Source organism: Neovison vison, chromosome 3 (assembly GCF_020171115.1).
Source record: "Neovison vison isolate M4711 chromosome 3, ASM_NN_V1, whole genome shotgun sequence".
NCBI lineage: Eukaryota > Metazoa > Chordata > Mammalia > Carnivora > Mustelidae > Neogale > Neogale vison.
The window spans coordinates 47477789-47500385 of NC_058093.1; the positions used below are offsets into that span (position 1 = coordinate 47477789).

At 56.9% G+C, this 22597-nt stretch overlaps 2 protein-coding genes across 4 annotated transcripts in view; one reads left to right on the forward strand and one right to left on the reverse strand.

Moving 5' to 3' along the window:
• Positions 1 to 1937: 1937 nt before the first annotated feature.
• BOK (BCL2 family apoptosis regulator BOK) lies at positions 1938 to 11702 on the forward strand. The gene is made up of 5 exons (XM_044242036.1): positions 1938 to 2102; positions 2546 to 2797; positions 5425 to 5553; positions 9696 to 9859; positions 10893 to 11702. The coding sequence occupies exons 2-5, from the start codon at positions 2575 to 2577 to the stop codon at positions 11016 to 11018; spliced, it is 642 nt and encodes a 213-aa protein (XP_044097971.1). The 5' UTR covers positions 1938 to 2102; positions 2546 to 2574; the 3' UTR covers positions 11019 to 11702.
• A 6113-nt stretch (positions 11703 to 17815) lies between these two features.
• THAP4 (THAP domain containing 4) overlaps positions 17816 to 22597 on the reverse strand; it is a 40283-nt gene continuing 35501 nt past the window's right edge. For all 3 annotated transcript variants that reach the window (XM_044242037.1, XM_044242038.1, XM_044242039.1), the window contains one exon: positions 17816 to 18069. In XM_044242037.1, coding sequence (XP_044097972.1) covers positions 17950 to 18069 — 120 coding nt within the window. In that variant the 3' untranslated portion in view covers positions 17816 to 17949. The remainder of the gene's footprint in view (positions 18070 to 22597) is intronic.

The window sequence follows — 22597 nt, forward strand, 5'->3', positions numbered from 1 at the left end:
CATTAAGTATCAACCTTTCTTCTAAAGCTATAAATTTTCCTCACAGCACAGCTTTACCTGCATCCTATCATGTTTGATACATCATATTTTCACTATTGCTTCAAAATATTTCATAATTTCTCTTATGATTTACTATTGGAACTTTAGTTATTTAGAAGTGTGATGTTTAAATTCCAAGCACTTGGAGGCTTTCTAATAGTTTTCTTGACATTGAGTTATAATTTAATTCAAAGAGGACAAACTTGTATGATTTCAGTCCTTTGAAATTAGTTGAGATTTTATGGCCCAAGATATTGTCTATCTTGAATAATACATGTTTTTAAGATTTTATTTTTAGGGGCTTCTGGGTGGCTCAGTTGTTAAGCATCTGCCTTTGGCTTGGGCATGATCCCAGGGTCCTGGAATGGAGCCCTCCACCTGGCTCCTGCTGACTGGGAAGCCTCCTTCTCCCTCTCCCACTTCCCCTGCTTGTGTTTCCTCTCTTGCTGTTTTTCTCTCTGTGTCAAATAAATAAAATAAAATCTTTTTTAAAAGTTTATTTTTAAGTTAAATAAAAGTTCCATGGGTCAAACTTGCAACCCTGAGATCAAGTGTCAAATGCTCCACCAGTGGAGCCAGCTAGCTGGCCCTATTTTTTTGTTAAGATTATCTATTTATTTGAGAGAGATAGTGAGAGAGCACAAGGAGGGTACTGGGATCATGATCTGAGCCAAACGCAGTCACTTAACTCACCGGTCCCCCGGGGTGTGTGTGTGTGTGTGTGTGTGTGTGTGTGTGTCTCTCTCTCTCTCTCTCTCTCTCTATATATATATATATATATATATATTTTTTTTTTTTTTAGATTTTATTTAACTATTTGAGAGAATGTGTGAGAAAGAGAGCACAAGCAGGGGGAGCTGCAGAGGGAGAGGGAGAAGCAGGCTTCTTGCTGAGACCAGAGCTATATGTGGCCTCCATCCCAGGACCCTGAGATCATTGACCTGACTCAAACTCTTGAGTGACTGAGCCACCCAAGTGCCCGCGCAGTTGCCCCTATTTTGATTAATATTCCATGTGCACCTGGAAAGAACCTATATCCTACAGCTATTGGGTAAAATGCTATTACGTACGTGAATTAGAGCAGGTTGGTTCATCTTGTTGTTTGAACTGTGTGTCCCAGCTCAAGGATAGAGGAATTAACCACAGGGATGGAAGAGAGTCAAGTACAGGTCCTCACATAACAGTTACTTGATTTATGATGGAAGCTCTTTTCCAATTCAAGGGGGAAATGATGGCCTTTTCCTTAAAATGATGCTGGGTCAACAGTATATTCATATAAAAAAATTTTTTTAAAAGGGCTCTGGCCCCTACAACACTACCCAGAGGACGAGTGACCCATCACAGATGGTAAAACATTTAAGCTTCTAAAAGAAAACATAGGCGAATATACTAATGAAAAAGCACTAATCCTAAGAGAAACAACAAATAAATTGGACGTCACTGAGAATCACTCCGGCTCATTATAAGCAACAGCAAGCCACGAGTGACAGAAGATTTCTGCAGTATCTTCAACCCCGTACACTTTCGGATATCCATCGACAGTACAGAACCATGCGCCACACCGAGGGCACATATCCAGAATAAATAAAGAACCTCTAGGAAACAGTAAGAAAATGGAGCCGGGTGTGAACCCAGGCAGCCGACGCCAGAGCTAGGCTCCAGTCACCCATTCCCCCTGGCCTTGCCGAGACAGCTCCCGTTCGGAGTCCCTCTCCAAGACTCGCCGGGAACTCGCTCGGTCGTCCTTAAGCGGGGAGGCGGCGGGGAAGCTCTGGGCCGCGGCTCCGCCCCGGGGGCTGCCTTTTCCTTAGAAGGCGAAGCCCCAAGCCTCGCCTCTTGCCGGCAGAGAGCCGCGCTGTGCGCTCTGCGCGCCCCTCGCCGCCGCCGCACCCCCAGGAGCGCAGAGCCCCGCGCCCTCGCGCACCAGCCGGGCCCGGGCGAGGGGCGGGCGCGCGTCCTCGCGGCTCTGGATGGAAGGATCGAGGTCGGCGGAGACCACGGCCAGCAGGTCCTGAGGCCAGAGCCCCTCCCCGGCCCCGCGCCCGCGATATGCCGCGGGAGAGGTGAGCCGGGCGACCTCGCCGTGGGAACGGCGACGCCCGGGACAAACGGCGAGGACGGCGAGGCGCGAGGCCGGGTGTCCTCGGAGCGCGCGGCCGGGCCGGGTCGTGGCCGTCGCCTGTCACCCGCCGGCGCCTCCGCCGCCCGCGCACTCGTCTTCGAGCGCGGGCACGGCGTCCCCACGGCGTCTTGCCCTGTACCCGCGGTCCTTCTTATCCCGGCAGCCGTGGGGATCTTTGGGATTTAACTTGGAATCGGAAATAATGTGACACCATGTTTTCAAGATTTGGGGCTCCGAAACGAACGGCCCCTCGCAGTCGGCGGCAGCCTTCCCTCCCCGCGCGCCCCTTCCCCGGGTCCCCCGCCACCCCCGCGGGGCGACCTCCTGTCGGGGCTGGCTCCTGGCCGCCAGCCAGGCCGGGCCGCTGAGCTTGTCCCTTCGCAGGTGCCGCGCCCCTAGCCCGTGTCCCCGCCATGGAGGTGCTGCGGCGTTCCTCGGTCTTCGCCGCAGAGATCATGGACGCCTTTGACCGCTCGCCCACCGACAAGGAGCTGGTGGCCCAGGCCAAGGCGCTGGGCCGGGAGTTCGTGCACGCGCGGCTGCTGCGCGCTGGCCTCGCCTGGAGCGCGCCCGAGCGCGCCGCTCCCGCCCCCGGAGGCCGCCTGGCCGAGGTGTGCGCGGTGCTGCTGCGCCTGGGTGAGTGCGGGCCCTGGTGGCCTATGCCCCGGAGGTGCCTCTGCTGCTGGGCCTCAGTTTCCTTTACGGACAGAGAGGGGGCTGGCGGGGGGTGTTGGGGACAGCCTTGAGCAAGGCAGACCTACCCACACTCGCCTCTTTATGCCTCAGGCTGCCCTGCCCACCCGCCACAGAGCTAGCTCCTCCGTATGCCTGTTCAGCCCAGATTTCAGACCTTCTGGCCATAAAGAATAGAAAGCTCCAGGAAGAATACTGTTTCGGTGGTTAAACTTCCAGAGTGACCCTTGTACTGAGCTGGGCACAAAAATCCTTTGTGGGACCACGTGTCCCAGTGTTTATTTTGGAAAGTAGTTCTTTGTAGCTCCTGCCTGAAATCCCGCAGCTCTTTCCCCTTGATGTGGATGCCTGGGGCTCCCTTTGGAAATTTGGTGCCCCAGAAGGGTCAAAGCCACCAAGGATCTGGGCAGCCAAAATCCCACCTGGCCATCTGGTCATGCTTAGACACCTGGGAGTACTTGGTTGAAGTGGGGTCCCACACAGCACAGTGACTGTTTCCGTCTTCTCCAGGGTCTAGACGCCAGAGGGCTGGGGCCAGTCACCACCAGGGCCGAGGTTGCTCACTCTGGAACTGGTTGTTGGGAGTGGGGATTAAAGATGGAGCCCTGATGGGGTGGCTCTTCATGCAGAGTGTGGGGAAAGGCTGGCCCAGGATCTGGGGTTGGAGGGGGTCCTCAGTGAAAGGGGACAGACACCCTGCCTCTTAGGCTGACACCAGTGTCTACTGGTCCCAGTTTTGTGTGGCCCCTGAGAGCAAGGCTGTGCAGACCCAGCTGCCCCAGTGTGGGGCAGGGAATGGGCAGACTCCATGGGTAGTATAGAAGATTGCCAGGAGACGTGGTAGCCCACCTGGGCCCCAGGGGAGGGGAGTGGTTCCTAGGTTTGGAGAACCAGTGGGGTTTGGGGAATCAGGCAGGATCCAGAGGACCTGGACTCCCATTAGGTCAGCCTCCATTTGCTGTTTTTTCAGCGGGGCTATGGGGATGGCACTGGGGAAACATTCTAGAGGGCCCTGGAGAAGATGGTTCTGTGGTCTCCCAAGAACGTCCCCCTGACCTCTAGGGTAGCCAGAAGGAAGTCTTGCCTCTGTCCTGGCCTGTTCTGCCACTCTTCTCAGCCTCCTGGTCTCTGTCTCCTTGTGTGCCCGGGAGCTGGTGCTGCCTCTGACCTGGGCCCAGAGTCTCTGCTTCGGGCTCTGCAGTTCTGACCAGGCTGGTTTCTGTAGCCTCAGTCCCCCATGTCCCACTCTGAGAGCCCCAACTCCGGGCCTGGTCTTGGGGAGCAGGGGCTGGCCAGGTGCCCAGCACCAGCCCTCTCAGGAGCAGGGTTCTTCCCCCATGTCAGACTCTGCCCAGTCCCTGGGACTGGGCCCTCGCAGATAGCTAAGGAGGAGGAGGACTCGGATCCCAGAGTGCTCTCGTTCTTGCCTTCCTGCTGCGCTCAGCTCTTAGACTGCTTTCATGCCTGGCGCCGTCTCCCTGCCCCCACAGCATGCTCCTAGCCCTTCCAACCCCATGCCCGCCCAGACACCCAGCTCCTGGGGCAGCAGCACACAGGAAGAAGCCGGGGTCGCGTCCCCATGGTTGGTCTCTTGGGCCGCAAGATCTGCATGTGGGAACGGCCAGGCCTGCCTTGGGAATTTCCATGCCATCCACCACTCCACCACCCCCCCGGTCCCCACCGCCCCCCAGTCTCGCTGGTTTCTGCTCTGCATCCAGATCTCGTTTAATTAGATGGAGTGCAGCTGGCCCCAGGGACGATGCAGACGCCCTTATCGGCGCATGCTGTCCTGTCCACAGCCTTTCCCTGTTTGCTTTGGCTGCATAAGTGCCTGGGCTGGGGGACACCCAGTCCGCGGGCTGCGTGGAATTCCCGGCACCTCACTGCCAGGGGCGCTGCAGTGAGCGCGGGCAGCAGGCGGGGCCGCCGAGAGGGCATTTCCTCTGCCGAGTGTGGCCGCCCACCCTGACACACCCACTTGGCACCGAGAGCCCAGGTTTGAACCTGGGTGGTGCTAGTGGCCCTGGGCTGGCGAAAGCTTAGCTTCTGGGTTCACTGACCCATGCTGGGGGGTGGGGCTGAGTGAGGACGCCCCCCAGAGGCAGCAGCCAGGGGCCCTACCTGTGTGGGGTCGCTGGCATAAGCCTCTACCCATGTGGGGCTCTGGCTGCCTGCCCAGTCCGCCTGCCGCCCGGGCAGCTCGCTGTGGGCCATGAGTCACACATCAGGCACGGCCCTTGCTCCTCCTCGGGATTCCCGCCCCACCGGCCTGGCCGGCTTGGCCCTGGGTGGGGGTGAGGGGTGGCTGGCTTGTCAGAAGGGGCAGGCCGCAGAGGCAGGTCTGGGGGTGCCCACAGTACCTCCTTGGTCTTCTTATCCCCAGGGGCCTTGGTGGGGTCAAGTGGAGGTGGGAATTTGACAGGCTGAGGGGGGTGGTCGGCAGTCAGGCCTGTTCAGTGCCAGTTGTGGCCATGGGCCAATGAGCAGCAGGCTGGTGCCAGGCTTGTGTGCCCGTGGGGATGGGGTCAGGCAGGCCCGACCACCTCTGACCCCCCTGTGTGACTGCCCAGGGGACGAGCTGGAGCTGATTCGGCCTAGCGTCTACCGCAACGTGGCCCGTCAACTGAACATCTCCCTGCAATCTGAGACCGTGGTGACTGACGCCTTCCTGGCTGTGGCGTCCCAGATCTTCTCCGGAGGTAGGCCTAGGCCCCCATGCTGCTGTAGGCCCAGGTCTGTGGGCTGGCGCAGGGCCTTGGGCACTGGGAGGGTGCAGCAAGTAGCCCCCACAGGTCCCAGGGCCTCCATACTGCTATACAAACTTGCACAGAAGCTTGACCCGAACAGTGCTGTTTGGTGCTTCCCTGGGTTCTGAGGATGGGTGTGTCTGCAGGGCAGCTGGCCTCAGGCCTCTCATGTGGCTCTGGCTGGTATTAGCTGGGGTGCGAAGGGCTGGGGTCTTCCTGGGGGTGCCTGGGTGGGCTGGTCGGAGGGCCAGTTTCCTTCAGAGTGTCCTAACAGTCCTGACCTGGGTCCTAGGGACCCCGTGAGGATGACCCGGGACGGCGCCTCAAGGAGGAGGCAGCGGTGGGGGGCCCAGCGGGCATTTGAGGTTGGTGGCCACCTTTAGCCCTCCCTGGGCTCCTGTGTTCTGGGCCTGACGCTGGTGTGTGGGTGGCCGTGTCTGTCTCGAGGCTGTTGGGCGGCTGGTTTATGAGCCGAGGTCTGGCTTTAAAAGGAAGGCTTCCGCTCTGGGCTTCTGGTGGTTGGGACGGAGCCGGGAGGCCGGGCGAGGCCCGTGGTGGTGGCAGGTATGCACGCAGGGGACAGGACCGAGGCCCAACACTGAGCACCCTCCCCACCAGCCTGGCCTTGCTCAGTGCGGGTTCAGGCCCGAGAGCTTCTGAAAGGCTCTGGGCTCTGGGAGGAAGGCCTTGGGGCGGGGGAGGGGTGGGGATCATGGACACAGGCCACCACAGCTCAATCCACTTGTGGAGGTCAGTGAAAGTCGTGTGATTTTCCTTTGAGATGGGGCAGAATATTTCCCTTCACGTTCAAGCATCAGTGTCCGCAGGCCTGCCCCATGTGGGTGGCACCCTTCTCCTCCGACAGCCTGCACTCCTGTGCCTGCCCCTCTGGGGCTCTGGGGCAGCTGCTCCCTCACGGGCTGTGTGACCTACAGCTGGTTTCTTAATATCTCTGAACCCAGAACCGCCTGAAAACGGAGGAGGAGCAGGGCTCTCTGGATCGTGGGGTCCCAGATCCACCCCTCTGTTGTGACCTGGCTCTCAGACCAAACCCTCACCAGCTGTGGCTGCCCCTCCCACCTCCCACCTGCTGCTTGGCCAGCCTCCCTTTCGCCCCTCGTCCACCCTCCTTTCTCCAAAGTCAGCCCAGCCACAAGGTGCTTGCTGGCCTTGGTCCCTGTCTTCCCGCGGTCCCTCCCAGACCACACAGTGACCTTCACGCTACCCCTTGTGCCCCCTCTTCCTCAGGACAGGCCCTCTGGGCTCTGGTGGGTGATGGGGCAGCTTGAGGACTGCGGGCGGGGATCTGTGGAGGAGTCTGTGTGCTCCTGGCGGAGGCAGCGGCCACCAGCGTGGCTCCTGGCAGCCGCTGCCCGGCTCAGCTCCCTTCGGGGGAAACACGGATCTTTCCCTCCTTGATGAGAAGTTGGCAGGAGTGGTTTGTTTTGTTTTTTTTTTTTTTTTCTTATTACAAGAGCAAAATATTTTACCACGGAAAGGTCAGAAAATGCAAAAGATAAACAAGTCTTAGAAACCAATACTAAAAATGAGCAAAGGATCAGCAGAGCGGACACGCGGCTGGCCTGGAGCCCACGAGACGCCTGCCCTCTGCCGTGGGGGAGACGTGCCGCAGAACCACCGTGAGCCAGTGCCGCGGACCCCCAGTGGCAGGATCGGTGCTATGAGCGCGGGCTTGGGCAGGGTGTGACCAGTGGCACCCAGGTGGTGTGGCTGCTTCGCAGGGCTGCCCACCCCCCGGGTGTCGCCATGGGGGGCGGACGCTCATGCATACCCATGCTGCCCAGATGCCATGAGTGCGTCCCTCAGAGGAGCCACGGCGCAGGCAGCCCGTAGCCATCAGCTAGCGGACACGTGCGCCACACGCGGACACCCGCGACCGCGTGGATGGACCCTGCGGACCCTGTATCCGGTGCGGGGAGCCCGAGTCACTGTGGAGCGCTGGCCGGAGCCCTTTCCTAGCAAACACCGGGAGTGGGGAATCCACAGGCCCAGGGAACCGAGGCGTGGCTGTCGGGCCCGGGAAGGGGCCCAATGGCAGGTGGGTGGGCGCGGCCGCACGGATGCCACTGGAACTTAGGGGAACTGCTTACCGGTTTATGGCACTGAGATCATCTCTCCATGAGAAATTAAGCACAGAAGACCCCGAGGAGACCACGTGTGCAGCTCCTTCCAGACCTTCAAGGGTCAAGGCCAATGTGGAGCTGGCTGTCCTCTCGTGGGACTGTGAGGCCCCTCTCCAGGTGGCATTTGGCTGGGGAAGCATGGGGCAAGACACGGTCACTGTGACTTGGGGCCCTGATAGCCCGGCCTGTGGAGGTGGGGAGAGTAGGACCTCAGTGGAGGGAAGGCGCCCTTGGGGCCAGGGGTACAGCTGAGATCTCAGACTTGGATTTTTTTGAAGTAAGCTCTACACCCAGTGTGGGACTCAAACTCACACCCCTGAGATCGGGAGTCATGCTCCTCTGACTGGGAGTCAGCCAGGCCGTGCTCCGTAACTTGGATTTATTTTGAAAGAGATGGAAAGTGGGGCGCCTGTGTGGCTCAGTGGTTAAGCTTCTGCCTTTGGCTCAGGTCATGATCTCAAGGTCCTGGGATTGAGTCCCGAGTTGGGCTCTCTGCTCAGTGGGGAGCCTGCTTCCTCCTCTCTTTCTGCCTGCCTCTGCCTACTTGTGACCTCTCTCTTTGTCAAATAAATAAATAAATAAATTCTTTTAAGAAAAAGAGAGAGATGGAAAGTAACAGTCACAGGAGGGTTTAGGCAGGAGAGGGATGGGATCCAATTTATGGGTTTTAAAATTTTTCTTGTCACAGTGATGGAGCTTACCTGACCATGAGGCATTGTGATGTGTGGGAACACTGCTGTCCATCTGCCCCATTTCACATCCCCGGAAGGACAGCTGGAGCCCTCTCGGCACTCACTCTGCACCCCCTCCCCCTTTCTGGACGGTTCATGTCCATGGACAGCACGGGGGCCTTTTGAGACTGCTGCTCCCACTGAGCGCTGTGTTTCCGACACCCCCCTCCCCCAGTATCAGGGCTCCATCCCTTTCCGGGGCTCAGTCCTAGTCCCTAGTTCGGAGCCCTTTGCTTTTCTTTTCGCCATTGGGTGTTTGTTGCTTCCATCTTTTGGCCGGTATGAAGAAGGCCCCCGTGAGCGCGGGGGAGCCGGGTTTATGGGAGCTGTAGAGGCTCTGGATGCGTGGGAGGGTGCATGGAGGGGCAGGGGCGCCCTCTGCCCACACTGCCACCTCCTCGGGCTCCCGTCCTGCTAGGACCGTGTGCACGGGTGGCCTTTCATTTACCCTGCAGGCGCCTTGGCCTGTTTGTCTCCGCAGACGACACGGCGCAGCCTGTGGTGACGTGAAGCTTTCATTTGATAGACTGCCATCTCTTCCTGCTTTTCTCTGACTTTTCTTGGGTTATTCGTGAGGACAGACATTTTTCAGAGGTTTGATGCATTTGTACTTTTTTTTCTGTGAAGCAGCTGTTTCTTCTGTGCTCATATTTCTTCAGAAATGTTTCTCTTTGTTCTCGCGGACTCGTGAGCTCTCCTTGCACACGAAGGAGGCTCGTGCCCTAGCATCGGCAGGTGGCCTCCCCACACTGGCCTTTGCCTCTTCCCGCCGGGCGGGCTCCACCGGGGTTCTGCTTCCCAGTGGCTGTAGGTCTGGGGCAGGCCGTGCGCTCACGGGCCTCAGCTTCTCTATGCAGACTGTCCTGCTGCCCTCACCTGGCCCCTCCGAACACACAGGCCAGGGGCAGGTGCGCCTCGGGGCTGCTCCCTCTGTTGTCAGTCGGTCACCCCCACCCTTAGCCTCAGTTTCCTGTTTCCTGGACGGCCTTGCTGCCTGCTCACCTCCTCCAGGGGACTGGGGGTTGGGCTAGGCTGGCCTGGGCCCTGGCACAGGTGTGCAGGTGAGGGCGGCAGGACTGACTCTAGGTTGGTGCTGGGTGCAGGGAGGGGCAGGGGAGGGGGGCCCAAGTCTTAGGCCCTTTGTGTGACCCTGAGGGGTGGACTGGAGCCTGGGTTTGGGTGGTCTTCTGCTCACTGGCATCTGTCTCTCTCCTCGCAGGCATTACATGGGGCAAGGTGGTGTCCCTGTACTCAGTGGCGGCAGGGCTGGCCATCGACTGTGTGCGGCAGGCCCAGCCCGCCATGGTCCACGCACTTGTCGACTGCCTTGGAGAATTTGTGCGCAAGACCCTGGCGCCCTGGCTTCGAAGGCGCGGCGGATGGGTGAGGGGGGACCTGCGTTACCCGGTGAGGGGTGGGGGCGGCAAGGGGTTAGGGGAGGTGGAAGGGCCAGGGCAGCTCCTGCTGCCCAGCTCCAGCGCCGACCTGTCCTCTGCTTCCTCCATGCCCAGGGCCATGGGCCCCTTAGCCCATGAGAGGGGAAGTCCTGACCCTCCCAGAGCATCCTCACCGCACCCCCTCCCAGCTACACTCTGATGCTGGGGGAAACCAGCCCAGCCCATGGGGGTGGGTGCGTGGGTCTTACCCATCATGGGCTCTGTGCCCCCAGCTGCCCACCTGGCCCCGACCAGCCCCCCACGCAGAGATGTCAGTTCTCTCCTCTATAATGGGTGATGGACCAGGGTGTGTGGGGCTTGCTGGCTGGGATGACAGAGCTCAGCAATCTGCTGAGGTTGGAGCCAAAGGCTGAGGTTGGGCGGTGGCTGGGGCTGTAGTGTCCTCTGAAGCTGGCATTGGTGGGGATGGGATTGCATTCAGGATGATCTGTGGCTGTGGCCATTTGTTAGCAGAGAGACCCTGGGGCCTCTGTGCCCCCACATCCTCTCCTCTCCGTGGAGGCAAGGACGTTGCTTGACACCACAGTCAAAGTCTAGACTATAGAGAAAAGATTTTATTTCTCAGCAGGAATAGAAAGGAATGAGGAATGGCTATTCATTGGGCTTCTGGAAATCTTGGTCCCACTCCTGTTCTGAGAGAGAGTGCAGCTGGATCGGTCGCTTCCTGGTACCCGAGGCTCCACCGTGCCGAGGCAGAAAGACACGGGGTGTTTGTGGCTCCATGGGCAGTAGGCAGGTGGCCGTGTCGGGAGCTAGCTCCTGGCCTGGAGATGGTGGTGGAGGCCCCAGTGGGGCAGTGTCCATCTGCCACCCTCTGCCCACCTTGAGCTCCCTTCCCCTCCCATGGTCCAGAGCAGACCACAGACCTTCCCTGACACCCTCAGGCACCCCCTTGTGGTAGTCGGCTGACGTCTCATGCAAGGTGCTCTGTTCTCTAACCGTGTCCTCTTGCCTCCCAGACCGATGTCCTCAAGTGTGTGGTCAGCACGGAGCCTGGCTTCCGCTCCCATTGGCTCGTGGCTGCACTCTGCAGCTTTGGCCGCTTCCTGAAGGCCGCCTTCTTCCTGCTGTTGCCAGAGAGATGAGCTGCTGCCTCGGGCACAGGCTGAAGCCAGGCACTCCAACCCAGGAGGCCCTGGGCCCTGAAGAGCACCCATGTCCTCCTCGACCAGGCTGGGAAGACTCCGACACTCAGAGCCCTGCCTCCATGCTGGAGGCCCTGCCCTGAGCCCCTCGCCCTCAGACCCAGGCTCTCTGGAAGGGGCAGCAGAGGGGGCCTCCCTGGCCTGGAGCTGGGCTTCAGTGCCTCCCCATTGCTCTCCTTCTCTTGGAAATTCTGCTTGTCCTCCTTCTGGAACCAGAAAGTCAGGGTCACCTCCTGGGTCCAAAAGGAAGGGAGCTGAGAACACTAGGCTCCACTTGATGCCTGGGTCTCCTCTGTGAAGGGGGACCATGTCAGGACATGAGCTGGCCTTGGTCCTTGTGGGGAATGGGCCCTGCTCATTCAGTCATAAGGTGTCACTGGCCTGGCCAAGGCTGGAGGAGCCATGGGGTCTTACTGACCTTGAAGACAGGGCATAAAGTTTATGTGCTGGTTGCTTAATCTGTTTCTGGAGGGAGCAGTGTGTCCCCCTCCCATGGCAGGTTCCTTGTGTGGCAGGGACCAGGGGCACGGGGCTCCAGGCCAGCATACTGACCTAAGTGCACGAGCCCATAAACAGAAAGGTTGGTGTGTGTGTTGAATTCCAATAAAGTTTCACGGCCATGGAGGGGTGACGCATCTTTGTGCCTGTTGTCATGCTGCTGCCCAGGGGCCACACAGAGCCAGTGAGCCCAGGAGTGTCCCAGTGTCTTCCCTGATGAGGGGTCTGCTGCCTTCTCCACAATGGGGAACTCACACGCACAGCGTCATGGGTACACGTTCCTAGTCTCACTTGTGCACATGCGCCGGTAGCGATTGGCAGTTGCTCAGCTGTCCTGCCCGGCATGTGTGCACAGTCCAGCCCCGGGCCATGCAGTGCCTCTTCTTGGCCAACAACAGCCTCTATCCCCTTCCTGGCCATGGCCTCCTTTCTTCCATGGCCACTGGCTCCAGGCAGTCCCCTCTCTGCTTTCTGAGGTGAGGACATTCTCCCCAGGCGGTCCTGACTCCTGCTTGTCCACAGGCACAGGGAGCTGGGGGGCTGCCATGTGGCCTCAGTCTGGTGCCCTTTCTGTATGATGTGCGGCTGAGCCAAGGCCTGCTGAGGTCAGCGGCCCTGCCCTCCCATCCGACCTCCCAGTGAAGCAGGGATCCTGACGGATGAGGTTTCCGGGAGTCGGGCATGCTAAAAGGCCTGCGGCTTCCACCAAGACCTGCCTGGCCCCCTCGCACCTCCCCAGGGCCGGTGCCTGAAACGGGGGAGGTGGGCCTGCCCGGGGGCGTCTGCTGCACCTGGCCCCGGTCCCGGGTCAGGCTGGCTGCACAGGGGACACTTAGAACAGCACCGGGGTCTGAGGCCGTGCGGATATCGGATGGGGGTTGTCTTCACGCAGGGTTAGAAGTCACAGCAGGAGAGACGCCCCAGTACCCACAACAACAGAAAGATTAGTTTCTTACGTCTCGAGACGTGAGAGCGCCTGGGTGAGGACGACTTCCCATGTACCTTCAAGACCCCACTTAAAGGCCTTGAGCAGACAGAATCACCACGTTCTGGAGATGAAATCCGTCTCATCAAGACAGTTCTTCCTAAGTCAATTTAGACATTTAATGCCATCCTTGTAAACAGAATGGGTTTTATCTTAGATTAAAACAAACTATTTATAAAGTTCATGTGGGAGGAAATGTTTTTAAAAAGCAAACATAGCCAGGAAGAACCTTAAGAAGGAGAGAGGTGAGGGAGCCCTGTGAGGCACCTGTGTGGAGCCCGGGTGTGGGGTCCACGTGCAGGCGGTGGCCTGGGAGACCTGGGACGGCCACAGCCAGACCCTGTGCCCACGATACAGAGTCCGTGAGGAAGGTGTGGAAAAAGATGGTTTTGCTGACGAGCGTGGACAGAGGCCAGGTGGGACCCACAGGTCATCCTGGACACAGACACTGGTTCCATGTGGATCCCAAGTATAAACACGGAGTAAAAGCTAGAAGAAATGGGTGATTTTTCTCTGTACCCAGGGATAGACAAAACCTTCCTAAATAGCACTCAAAATTCAGAAACAATAAAAGACAAAATACATACTGGATAAAAATGTTTATAACATTTAACATTTTCAAAAATATTTTAACTTGAGACAGAGAGCAGGAGTGGTCACCAGGGCTGGGGTTGTGGCAGTGACCGTCCTGTGGTTATGGTGACAGAAATGTCTTGGGAATGGACAGTGGTGATGGCTGCTCAGCATTATGAATACATAAAACGCCACTATCCTGCACACTCTGGCTTTTATGCACCTTAAAATGACTAAAATGGTGACATTTATGTTGTAACAGTGCCTTTTACCTCAATAAAAAAGCTGTAATTGAACACTGAGAATATCAGGATTAATATTCCTAATTTAAAAGAGCTCATCAGCTAAAAAAATCCAGAAGGAAAAGGGAAAAAGAAAACAAAGAAAAAAAAATTCAAACGCAAACAATCACAGCTCCCACTCCCCACCCAGTGGGCTGGCCTGTCCCTGCCCTGACCACGGCCAGTCAGCGGGGCCGGGGTGGCGCAGCCCCCATGCAGACTGGCCAGCCCACCCCTAGACACCCATCCCACACACAGCAGCAGAAATCCCCAGCAACATGTTGCTCACAGTGACGTTCTTTGTCAGCTGAAGCCGGAAGCAGTGCAGGCGTCCAGCAGGAGGGGACTTGCCTGGGAAGCCGTGGCTGGGCTGCTGAAGTGTGTGCCTCATTGTACGATTCTGACCCTAAAGTCATGCAGGAGGTTTGTGAAAAGCAAAGCCACCTTGAGAACAGTCACTGTGTGTCAGGTCAGGGAGCTGAGCACCCAGGAAAACCCAATTATTCCATTTAAACTATAGTTGAACGTCATCTCTTTGCTAGGAAAGGTGCAAAAACTAGAGGAAGAGCTGCAAACTTCGGGTGTGGTCCTGTTGTCAGTAACTATATTATCATCCTGAAAACATTACAGCTATCTGTGGCATAAAGCAAATAATGCTAACATTGCAAAGAACCAAGATTTTTCACCTTAGAAGAGAGAAAAATCAAAGCATTTAAGTAAAACATTTCATAATTCTAAAATGTGCATTGGAAATGGTATGGATGCGTAATTTTTTGTCTTTAAATGCAAAAGCGTGTGTCCTGTGCTGAGGCAGTGAGAGGGAAGGGCCCTGGCCACATCGCAGTCTCACAGTCCACACAAGGATGGGACAAAACCAAGTCCAAAGGCATTTTTGGTTCTGCCACATGGGCGGGAGGAAGAGCAGGGCACCCCGGGGCCTCGGAGCCCACCCCCACCCACAGGGCCGAGGCCTGGGTATCCCTTGACCTGCTGCAGCACTGGCCGATCTTCCAGCCTCCCAGCCCCTGAGCAGGCTGGTGTCGCATCTGCTACAGCTTGGCTGGAGGCTCCTGGGAGCCCCGAAGCCAGCCGTGGATGACGGGAGGGCAGGGTCCCTCCTTCACAGCTGGCTTTCTGCGGGGGAGTCACTTCAGGGCGAGTGGGCGTGGCCAATGCACACGGAGGGCGGCTTTCCCTGTGCACTGCATCCCCAACACAGGAGTGACCACAGCTGGGGGTGCCTAGCTGGCTCCAAGGTCTCGGGGTCCAGAGTTCGAGCCCCGAGCCCGCCACAGAGATGACTACAAAACAAGTCAGGAGTGAGAGGCCTGTCCCTTCCCAGCTTCAGGTCTCAGTGCAGCTCTTCCTTGTTGAAAGCCCCTCTCCGGGTTCCCGGGGAGCTTTTCCTATTCCTCTCTCCACACCACCTCTCTCATGCTGTGGCTCCAGGGTGAGAACACTTTGAAGCCCACACAGCTCTTCAGGTGTCATCCAGCCCCACGATAGGGTGTCCGTTGTCCCGCTGGGACACCCCCCTCTCCTCCGGGATCTGTCCTCATCCTTGTCCTGCCCTGGGGGCTGTGGGAGCGTCAGGGATCAAGACTGCTGGAGCCAAAGGGGCTGGGGCAGGGGCTGAGTGTGTCCGTGGGGCACTCACCACTCACCACAGCTGCCACCCCCTTCCTGCCTGACGCTCAGGGCCGAGGGTGCCCTACCAGAAGAAAGAAGGGGTTCTCCACCACCTGTCCCCACTCGAGAAACTACACCAGTAGACAGAGTGCCTCCTGCATGGCACTGCCCCCAGCCCGGATCTCACCATCTCTGCCGAGATTCCCTTCTCAGACAGGCTCCTTGGTGTAGGGCACTGCCCGGTCCTCCAAACCAGGGCCTTCGAGAGCTTCGTTGTTGGGGCACAAGAACGTGGAGGGAGTCAGCAGTTTGGTCAGAGGCGGCCAGGGTAGAGGGTGGAGAGGCCTGGAGACTTGGCGACAGCGCACGCGTGCCAGACTGTAGTTCTGAGCCCCACAGGTCTGCTGCCCTGTCTCTTTGGAAGACGCTGTCTCCTGGGACATGCCCCAGAAATGTCCATACTCTAGTCAGTATCCCGGGAGGGCCTGGCTCATGCCTGGAATTTTTCCCTCTCCTCTCTTCCTGTTTGTATGGGTGGTGGCAGCAACAGGGGAGTGTTGGAAAGAGGTCCTAGCTGACCCCTCCTGGTAGCTACAGCTTCAGTCTCTGCTGTCTCCTGCAGACCCGGAGGCATGGAGAGAGTCAGGGGCCATCCTGTGGCTGCCAGAGAAGAAATGGGAGGGGGGCGGCAGGCACCCAGCCTCTTGCTGTACTCAGTCCACCCAGAGATGCCCTGAGCACACCCATAAGGCAGGGACCACAGGACCAGTCCCACCATGTCAACATTCCTGCTCTGTGGCCACTGGCTCCTTCCGTGCAGCTCACCCTTCCAGTCCATCAGCACCTGAGGGGAAGGGCCCCGGGGAGCCCCCTTGCCCATCACAACACTGCTGACTGCTTTGCATTTTTGGCTCCTCTGTAGATTTTATAAAATAAAAAATACACCAGATCCAATAACACACAATGTCTATGCACCAAAAAAAAAAAAAAAAGAAAAGAAAAGAAAGAAAGGAAAAAGAAAGTGCCTGGCTGTCTCAGTCAGAACACATGACTTGATCCAGGGGTCGTGAGATCAAGCCCCACACTGAGCATAGAGATTATTTAGATGCATAAACAAACTTAAAAAAAAAAGGAAATGACTGTAATAGGAAGGCGGCCAGTCTGTGACACTGACTGAGGGGCTGGCTCAGGAGGTCCCCCCGGGGTGGCCTCTGAGTTTTAGCATCAGCAGCCGCAGAAGGCCAATAGGTGAGACTCCTGGTGCCGGACAGAGGTGCTGGGCATGCCTTGCAAGCAGTGGATCCAGTGAGAACTTCCCATCTGCAGGGAACAGAGGGGACAGAGGAACTAGCAGACACACACAGAATCCAGCCGGGGAACCCTTCCGGGATTAGGGACCTGCTTCCCAACAAGACAACAACCCAGAAGGTAGGAGACCGATGACAGTGCAGGGTGTTTGCTTCTTGTCCTGGGCTCTGAGCCCAAGTTGCATCCAGCTCTGGGGGCTGCCCTCTGAGACCCCTGGAGCCCTGTGCAACTCAGGAGGAGGGATGGGGAACTTCCCGCGGCTCTGAGATAGCTTCCCGGTTTCCTCAGTGCCAAGGTCTGAATGCTTGTTCCCCCCAAACCTGTATGTGGAAATCCTAACCAGAGGGGCTTTGCTATCTCCACCTAGATTTTGGAGGGTGAAGCAGTCTCGGCCTTGATCCTGGCAGAGCCACGTGATTCCAGCCACAGAGATCGGCGTAGCCTAACTCTATGATCCCACAGGGAGACACGGGAACGGTGGCGTGGGCTGGCGCCCAGTGAGGCTGTGGAGGCAGAACTCCTGCCACGGGCCTGGAGGACAGAAAAGGAGCCCAAGAGAGTAACTCTGTCACCCGCGGGCTCTGGGCGTGCCCAGGAGCGTCCATCCTGACCCCGGCTGCCGAGGCGCTTTGGAAGCCCAAGGTCTGGTCCCACAGGTTCCCAGGGGGGACTCTGCCCCAGGGTGAGTTTGCACTGTGAGTCTCCCACAGGTGTTTTACCAGGCCTGATAGCACCAACCTCCTCTGCCCCTGGGCCCTCCTCTGGCGACCCCAGCCACTGATGCCTTGGGACCCTGAGCCCCAGAGGTGGGGGGTGAGGGCTGCAGCTGCTGTCACCGGTCCTGATGTCCCCAGGGCCAAGCACCACCTCCCCCGGCACAGCGCCCCAAGCTCCTGGCAGGGCTTTAGAGATGCTGGTGTACGAGGAAGAAGAAAACAGCTTGGTTTTGTTTTCCCAGGCATACTGCAGCAGTCAGGGATAAATGTCCAGAATTTGTTTAAAAATATGCCCACCAAAAGAAGGGAGAAGAAAGGAAGCCGGTGGTGGGAAACAGTGGGGTGACGGGCACATGGGGCTCAAGTGTGTTTGGGAGATGTCACAGTAAACACACGAATGAAAGCAGCATCCTGCTCCACAGTTAGGATGTGTGCAAGGACGCTGAGCTCACACCATCCTGAGGCCACAGACGCCCTTCATCTGTGTGGATGTGGCCCCGAGACCCTGTTAGCTTCAAAAACAGTGAAGTGACTGTGACCCTATTTGTCCTACGTTTGTCATCAGCTTATTATTGGCTCCTCCAGGAAGACTTACAAATATTTTAGGTCTTGCCAAAACCGCCGGCAGAAGAAAGGGGGAAAAAAAAAAATCACTTCTTAATTTTTTAGGGAAACAACTGGAAAACAAGTTACTCACCAGCTGATGAAAGAAATGCACAGTCTACACAAGTGATAATATTCAAAATGCTCAGTCATAAAAATAAAGGCCTTTTATTTGGTTTTTCTACGCTGTTACAGGAACCTGTGGCAGCACTCTGGGGCCCACGAGGCCTGTGGCCACACCCGCACAGGCTGTGAGCGTCTACGGAGAAGCCGAAGGGTCACGGGGTCACCTTCTTGTAGGTGATGTGAAGATGCTGAGTCATGGGCTGGGTAGTGGTTGCCATGGAGACCGTCTGTTCAAGTTTGCCTTCAGAATTCAGCCTGAATTTTCGGGTGATCTGAGCAGAACAAATAGAAAGACCTTAGTTTACCTTCCAAAGGCGGTCCTGCTGTGGGCCAAGGGCTCTGTTCAGGCCACAACATGCCTCCCAGCTGTCAGAAGCCCGTGGGCCGCATGGTGTCCCTGCTGGTGGGTGACAGACACGCAGCCCACAGCCCGGGGTCTTATGGGGTGTGCCAAGATCAAGGGGTCCTGGCCTCTGGCCCTTTCCTCTGGCCCTCAGCTGTCCCCAGAAGACCAACAGGCATGCTTGGTCTTGTCTCAGCTCATTCAGAAGCCAGCCACTTTTTCCTTTTGGACAAAAGCTGACCTTCCACTACCTTCTGGCTTTACCCTCTTCCCTTTCATGCTAATAACGTGAACTGATGTCACCCGTGCTCTCGGAAAACTCAGCGTGAGTGCCTTTGGAACCACTAATTTATCAGAACAAACTATGGTAGCCGATGAGAAAGTCCAGTCCTCCTGGAATGTTGAAGGGACTGCTGAGACACAACACATAGCCTCCATCCTTCCCGTGACCTGGAGCACGACAGGGCCAGAATGTATGAAACAGGCCACAGCCAACCACTCTGTAACTGACCATCTGGCACAGAAAAACCAGAAAAGCCACATTTCAGAAAGTCCATTTAAAGATACAAGGGAACTAGCCCAGAAGGGAGGACAAAGGCCCTGGAGAGAAGAGAGTGTAGAGACCCCACTGGGAGTGACCGTTTCCCTGAGGAATGCGCCTGCCTTGAGGGGACAGCGGTGGGAACAGGAGGCTGGGGAGCCAGGCCAGTGTTCTGATTCCTGGCACACTTTGGAATGTGTGCCCACCCAGAAGGAGAGTGCCCACCAAAAGGCTGCACTCTAGAGGGAGAGTTCATCAGAAGCGGACAGGCAAGGCTGGCTTCCAAAGAGCTCAGCCTCCAACAGTCCAGGTCTGCCCTCCGGGGATGGACAGCCAGCAGCATGAGGACAGCTCCGCAGTAGGAGATGGCATTACACAGAGCCTTGCGGCACCTACAGTTTTCACACGTGGTGCCTAGGATTCAAGAAGAGAAAAACACAGAAAAAGCTGACTTAGCAAGGGAGGTAAGAGCACAAGTTTGTGAGCAGATGCCCTGAGGCGGGAACGCCAACAGCAGAGTCCTTAGGAGCAGGCATGGAGCTTTTCAGCAGAGGACTGGAACCGCCAGGAGGAGTAAAATGGGAAGTCTATAACTGCAAAGTGGAATCAGCAGAACAGACCCTGCCCAGAAAGTCCGTAGAAAGACCTGGCTGCAGCCGGGAAGAGGATGGACGGGAGCCACGATGGGAGCGAAGAGACCCAGTGGAGACCTGAAGTCCTGACATGCACACATGCATGCACTGGGGACCCCAGGGGATGGGAAGGAGAACGGAACACAAGCCAAATGTGAAGGGATTATAGCCAGCTCTCTGAGGCTGACAAAACATATAGCAAGCCACAGACACAAATTACAACCTAGCAAGACACCGGACAGATAGACACCTAGGGCCACGGGGGAGGGCAGTGTGTCCAGGGACCAACTGCCACATGGGCTTTGGGCTTTCCCAGAGAAGCACGGCAGCTGGAGACGACGGGATGGCCTCTCAAAGTCATTACCATCACCACCACCCAAACCATTCTCAGTGCAGTGAAAATACTCTTCAAAAATGAAGGCAAAATAGGGGCACTGCGGGGGGTGGGGGTTCAGTCCACTGAGCATCTGCCTTCAGGTCAGGTCATGGTCCCAGGGTCCGGGGATAGAGCCCTGCATAGGCTCCCTGCTCAGAGGGGAGTCTTCTTCCCCTTCTGCCTCTGGCCCTCCCCTCATCGTGCGCAAATGTGCCCCCCCCATAAATAAAATCTTGAAAAAAAAAAAGAAGAAGGCGGCAAAATAAAGACATTTCTAGACCAAAAAAACTCCACAGCAGATCTACCAGCAGCAGGAGTCCCCAGCCCCTAGAAGGAAATACTGGAGGAACTTCTCAGGTTTTCAGAGGAGAGGCCATGCGGCAGCAGAGAGAAGCAGGGGCAGCCGAAGCCCGTGGCCAACCACGCAAGCCCAGTGTGCACCGTGGAAGCCTGTGAGTCGGGAACCTGAGGCAGCGGCATGTGTGTGAAGGGAACTGGCCTGAGTCAGGCACACGGACCGGCATGAGAAATGCCTGAAATCTTAGTGATGTTTCTGAAAATACGTCCCCCACCGCACCTTCAAAATCAGAACCACTGGGGTAGCTACACTGGGGTAGCGTTTCTTACTTCAGAAATCCAAGTGTCTGTTTTTGACCGGAGAGTGTCTCCTGCGATGGGAGCCAGGTAAGCCCGGGTTCTGATGGAGCTTCTGGGCTCCTTTCCAGCCAGAGGTTCCCTTCTAAAGCAGGGACACTTTTGTTCTCTAGAAAGAGTGTTTACCCATGTTTTCAAATAGGAGAAAAGATTTCCAAGTGTCGGGGCGCCAGGGTAGCTCAGTGGGTTAAGCCTCTGCCTTCAGCTCAAGTCATGGTCTTAGGGTCCTGGGATTGAGCCCCGCATCGGGCTCTCTGCCAGCCGGGAGCCTGCTTCCCCTTTCTCTCTGCCTGCCTCTCTGCCTACTTGTGATCTCTCTCTCTGTGTCAAATAAATAAATAAAATCTTAAAAAAGAAAAAAGGGATTTCCAAGTGTCGTCTGTGATGAAATCTCTGACTTATGCGAAAATGACATTAAACATTTGTATTTACTTGTAAGAAGGAAAAAGTTTCATTTTGTTGTCATTAGGAAAAACAGTGTAGTGTAAGACAAAAAAGCAAAAGAAAGAAAGAAAACTGATAAACGAGCCCCCCCCCACCCCCCACCCCCCACCAAAACCCCATGACTGGAGCAGACATGGCCAGGGGAAGACACCTGGGGTCCTTGTCCTGTGTCTCCGTGACTCCATGTCCTGAGCACCACTAGCAGTGGCAGCCGCCGGGTGGTGCCAGACACGCGGCCCCAGGTGCAGCACGTGGAACCAACACCCTAGCGCTGGTGTGGCCCAGGCACCAGGCGTGGCTGTCGTGGGCTGAGAAGGGCCATCCCCAGGTCCCTGCGGTGGTCCGGAGCAGCCCAAGCACCAGGTTATGTCAGACACCCATTAATGCAGACCGCATTTGTCACTGGCAGGAATCACTGAAGGACAGCAGGGGAGGGACAACACCCGCGCCAGTAGGCAGGAAGACAAAAGGGTACAAGAGGGCAGGAAGCGGGACAGTAGGACACCCAGAACCAGAGAGACAGAAGGACACTTTGTCTGCCAGGGAAGCAATCTCACGCTGTTTTAGCCTATTTATTTTTCAAAGATTTTATTTATTTATTTGAGAAAGAGAGCATGTAGGAGCAGCAGAGAGTGGCAGAGGGAGAAGCAGACTCCCCGCTGAGTAGAGAGCCCGATGTGGGGCTCCATCCCAGGACCCTGAGATCATGACCTGAGTTGAAGGCAGAGACTTAACCCAATGAGTCACCCAGGCGCCCCATATTAGTGTCTTTAATTCTACATTACTTTTTCTGGAATTTTGTTTAGAAATAAAGCTTTTACTTTTGAATCCCTTTCAGAGGAAACGAGGTGGTGTAGAGATACGCCCCACCTATGCACACATACGCGGTGTCTTTTCCAGGGCAGGGCTCGCCGACCCTCACAGCTCACGGGCTGCGAACGGCTGTGCCCTTGCCTCTGTCATGGGGACACGGTGCTCTTACAGCACCCTCACTTGAGTGCCCACGACAGACCACGCACATGGAGCACAGACGGGCCAAGAGGGACGCCTGCGCAGGGACATGCAGGGGAGGGGGCCGTGGGAGCCAAGGAGAAGAATGAGGTCACTGCTTGTCTCCTCAAGCTTGATGGGTGCTGAGGCTGACAGCCCCTCGTGAAAACACTGACACGTGAGCATGGCTGGCCTGCTCCCAATGGCTCTGTGCCATCAGTGCGGCAGGGGCTCCTGGCGACACCCACGGGCCCCACATACCGCACACACTGCACAACGATCCAGGCGGGGGTCCCCCAGCCCTTCCCTGGGAACCCTGTCCCGGCCACCTTGCTTCCCGATCAGCAGCAGGGCAACAAGCAGCAGCTGAGCATGAGAAGGGAGACAGGACTGGGGTGCGTGCCATGACCACCAGGTCCTAGGGGAGAGCAGAGCGAGGGGTCGCCCGTGCCCACTGTCCTAGGAGCACACTCATGGGGCTCTGTTCAGCTTGGAGACATCCCAGTCATGGAGCATGGCCTCCAGAGTGCCACCACCCCCACCACAGAGATGACAGCCTGCCGTCACGGCAGTACAGTTGGCTGCACAGACAGCAAAGGCATGGCCATGCACAGGCCCCTGGGGAGTCACTAGGTGGGTTCCTTTGGGTTTGCAGTCCCGCAGAGGACATTTTCTGCCCCATCTACCTCTTCCTGTGGAAGTCACTAGGACTGAACATGGATGCAGGTTGTACATGCCTGGGAAGCTCACTCCTAAGAATTCTGTGGTCATTCGGAGTCGGCCGCCACAGCTAAGGTGTCATCCTGACCAAGGCCTGTCT

Coding starts and splice junctions, on each gene's coding strand:
- BOK (XM_044242036.1), top strand. CDS start 2,575: ATGGAGGTGCTGCGGCGTTCCTCGGTCTTCGCCGCAGAGATCATGGAC. Junction 2,798..5,424: donor CGCGGTGCTGCTGCGCCTGG/GTGAGTGCGGGC, acceptor GTGACTGCCCAG/GGGACGAGCTGGAGCTGATT. Junction 9,860..10,892: donor TTCGAAGGCGCGGCGGATGG/GTGAGGGGGGAC, acceptor CTTGCCTCCCAG/ACCGATGTCCTCAAGTGTGT.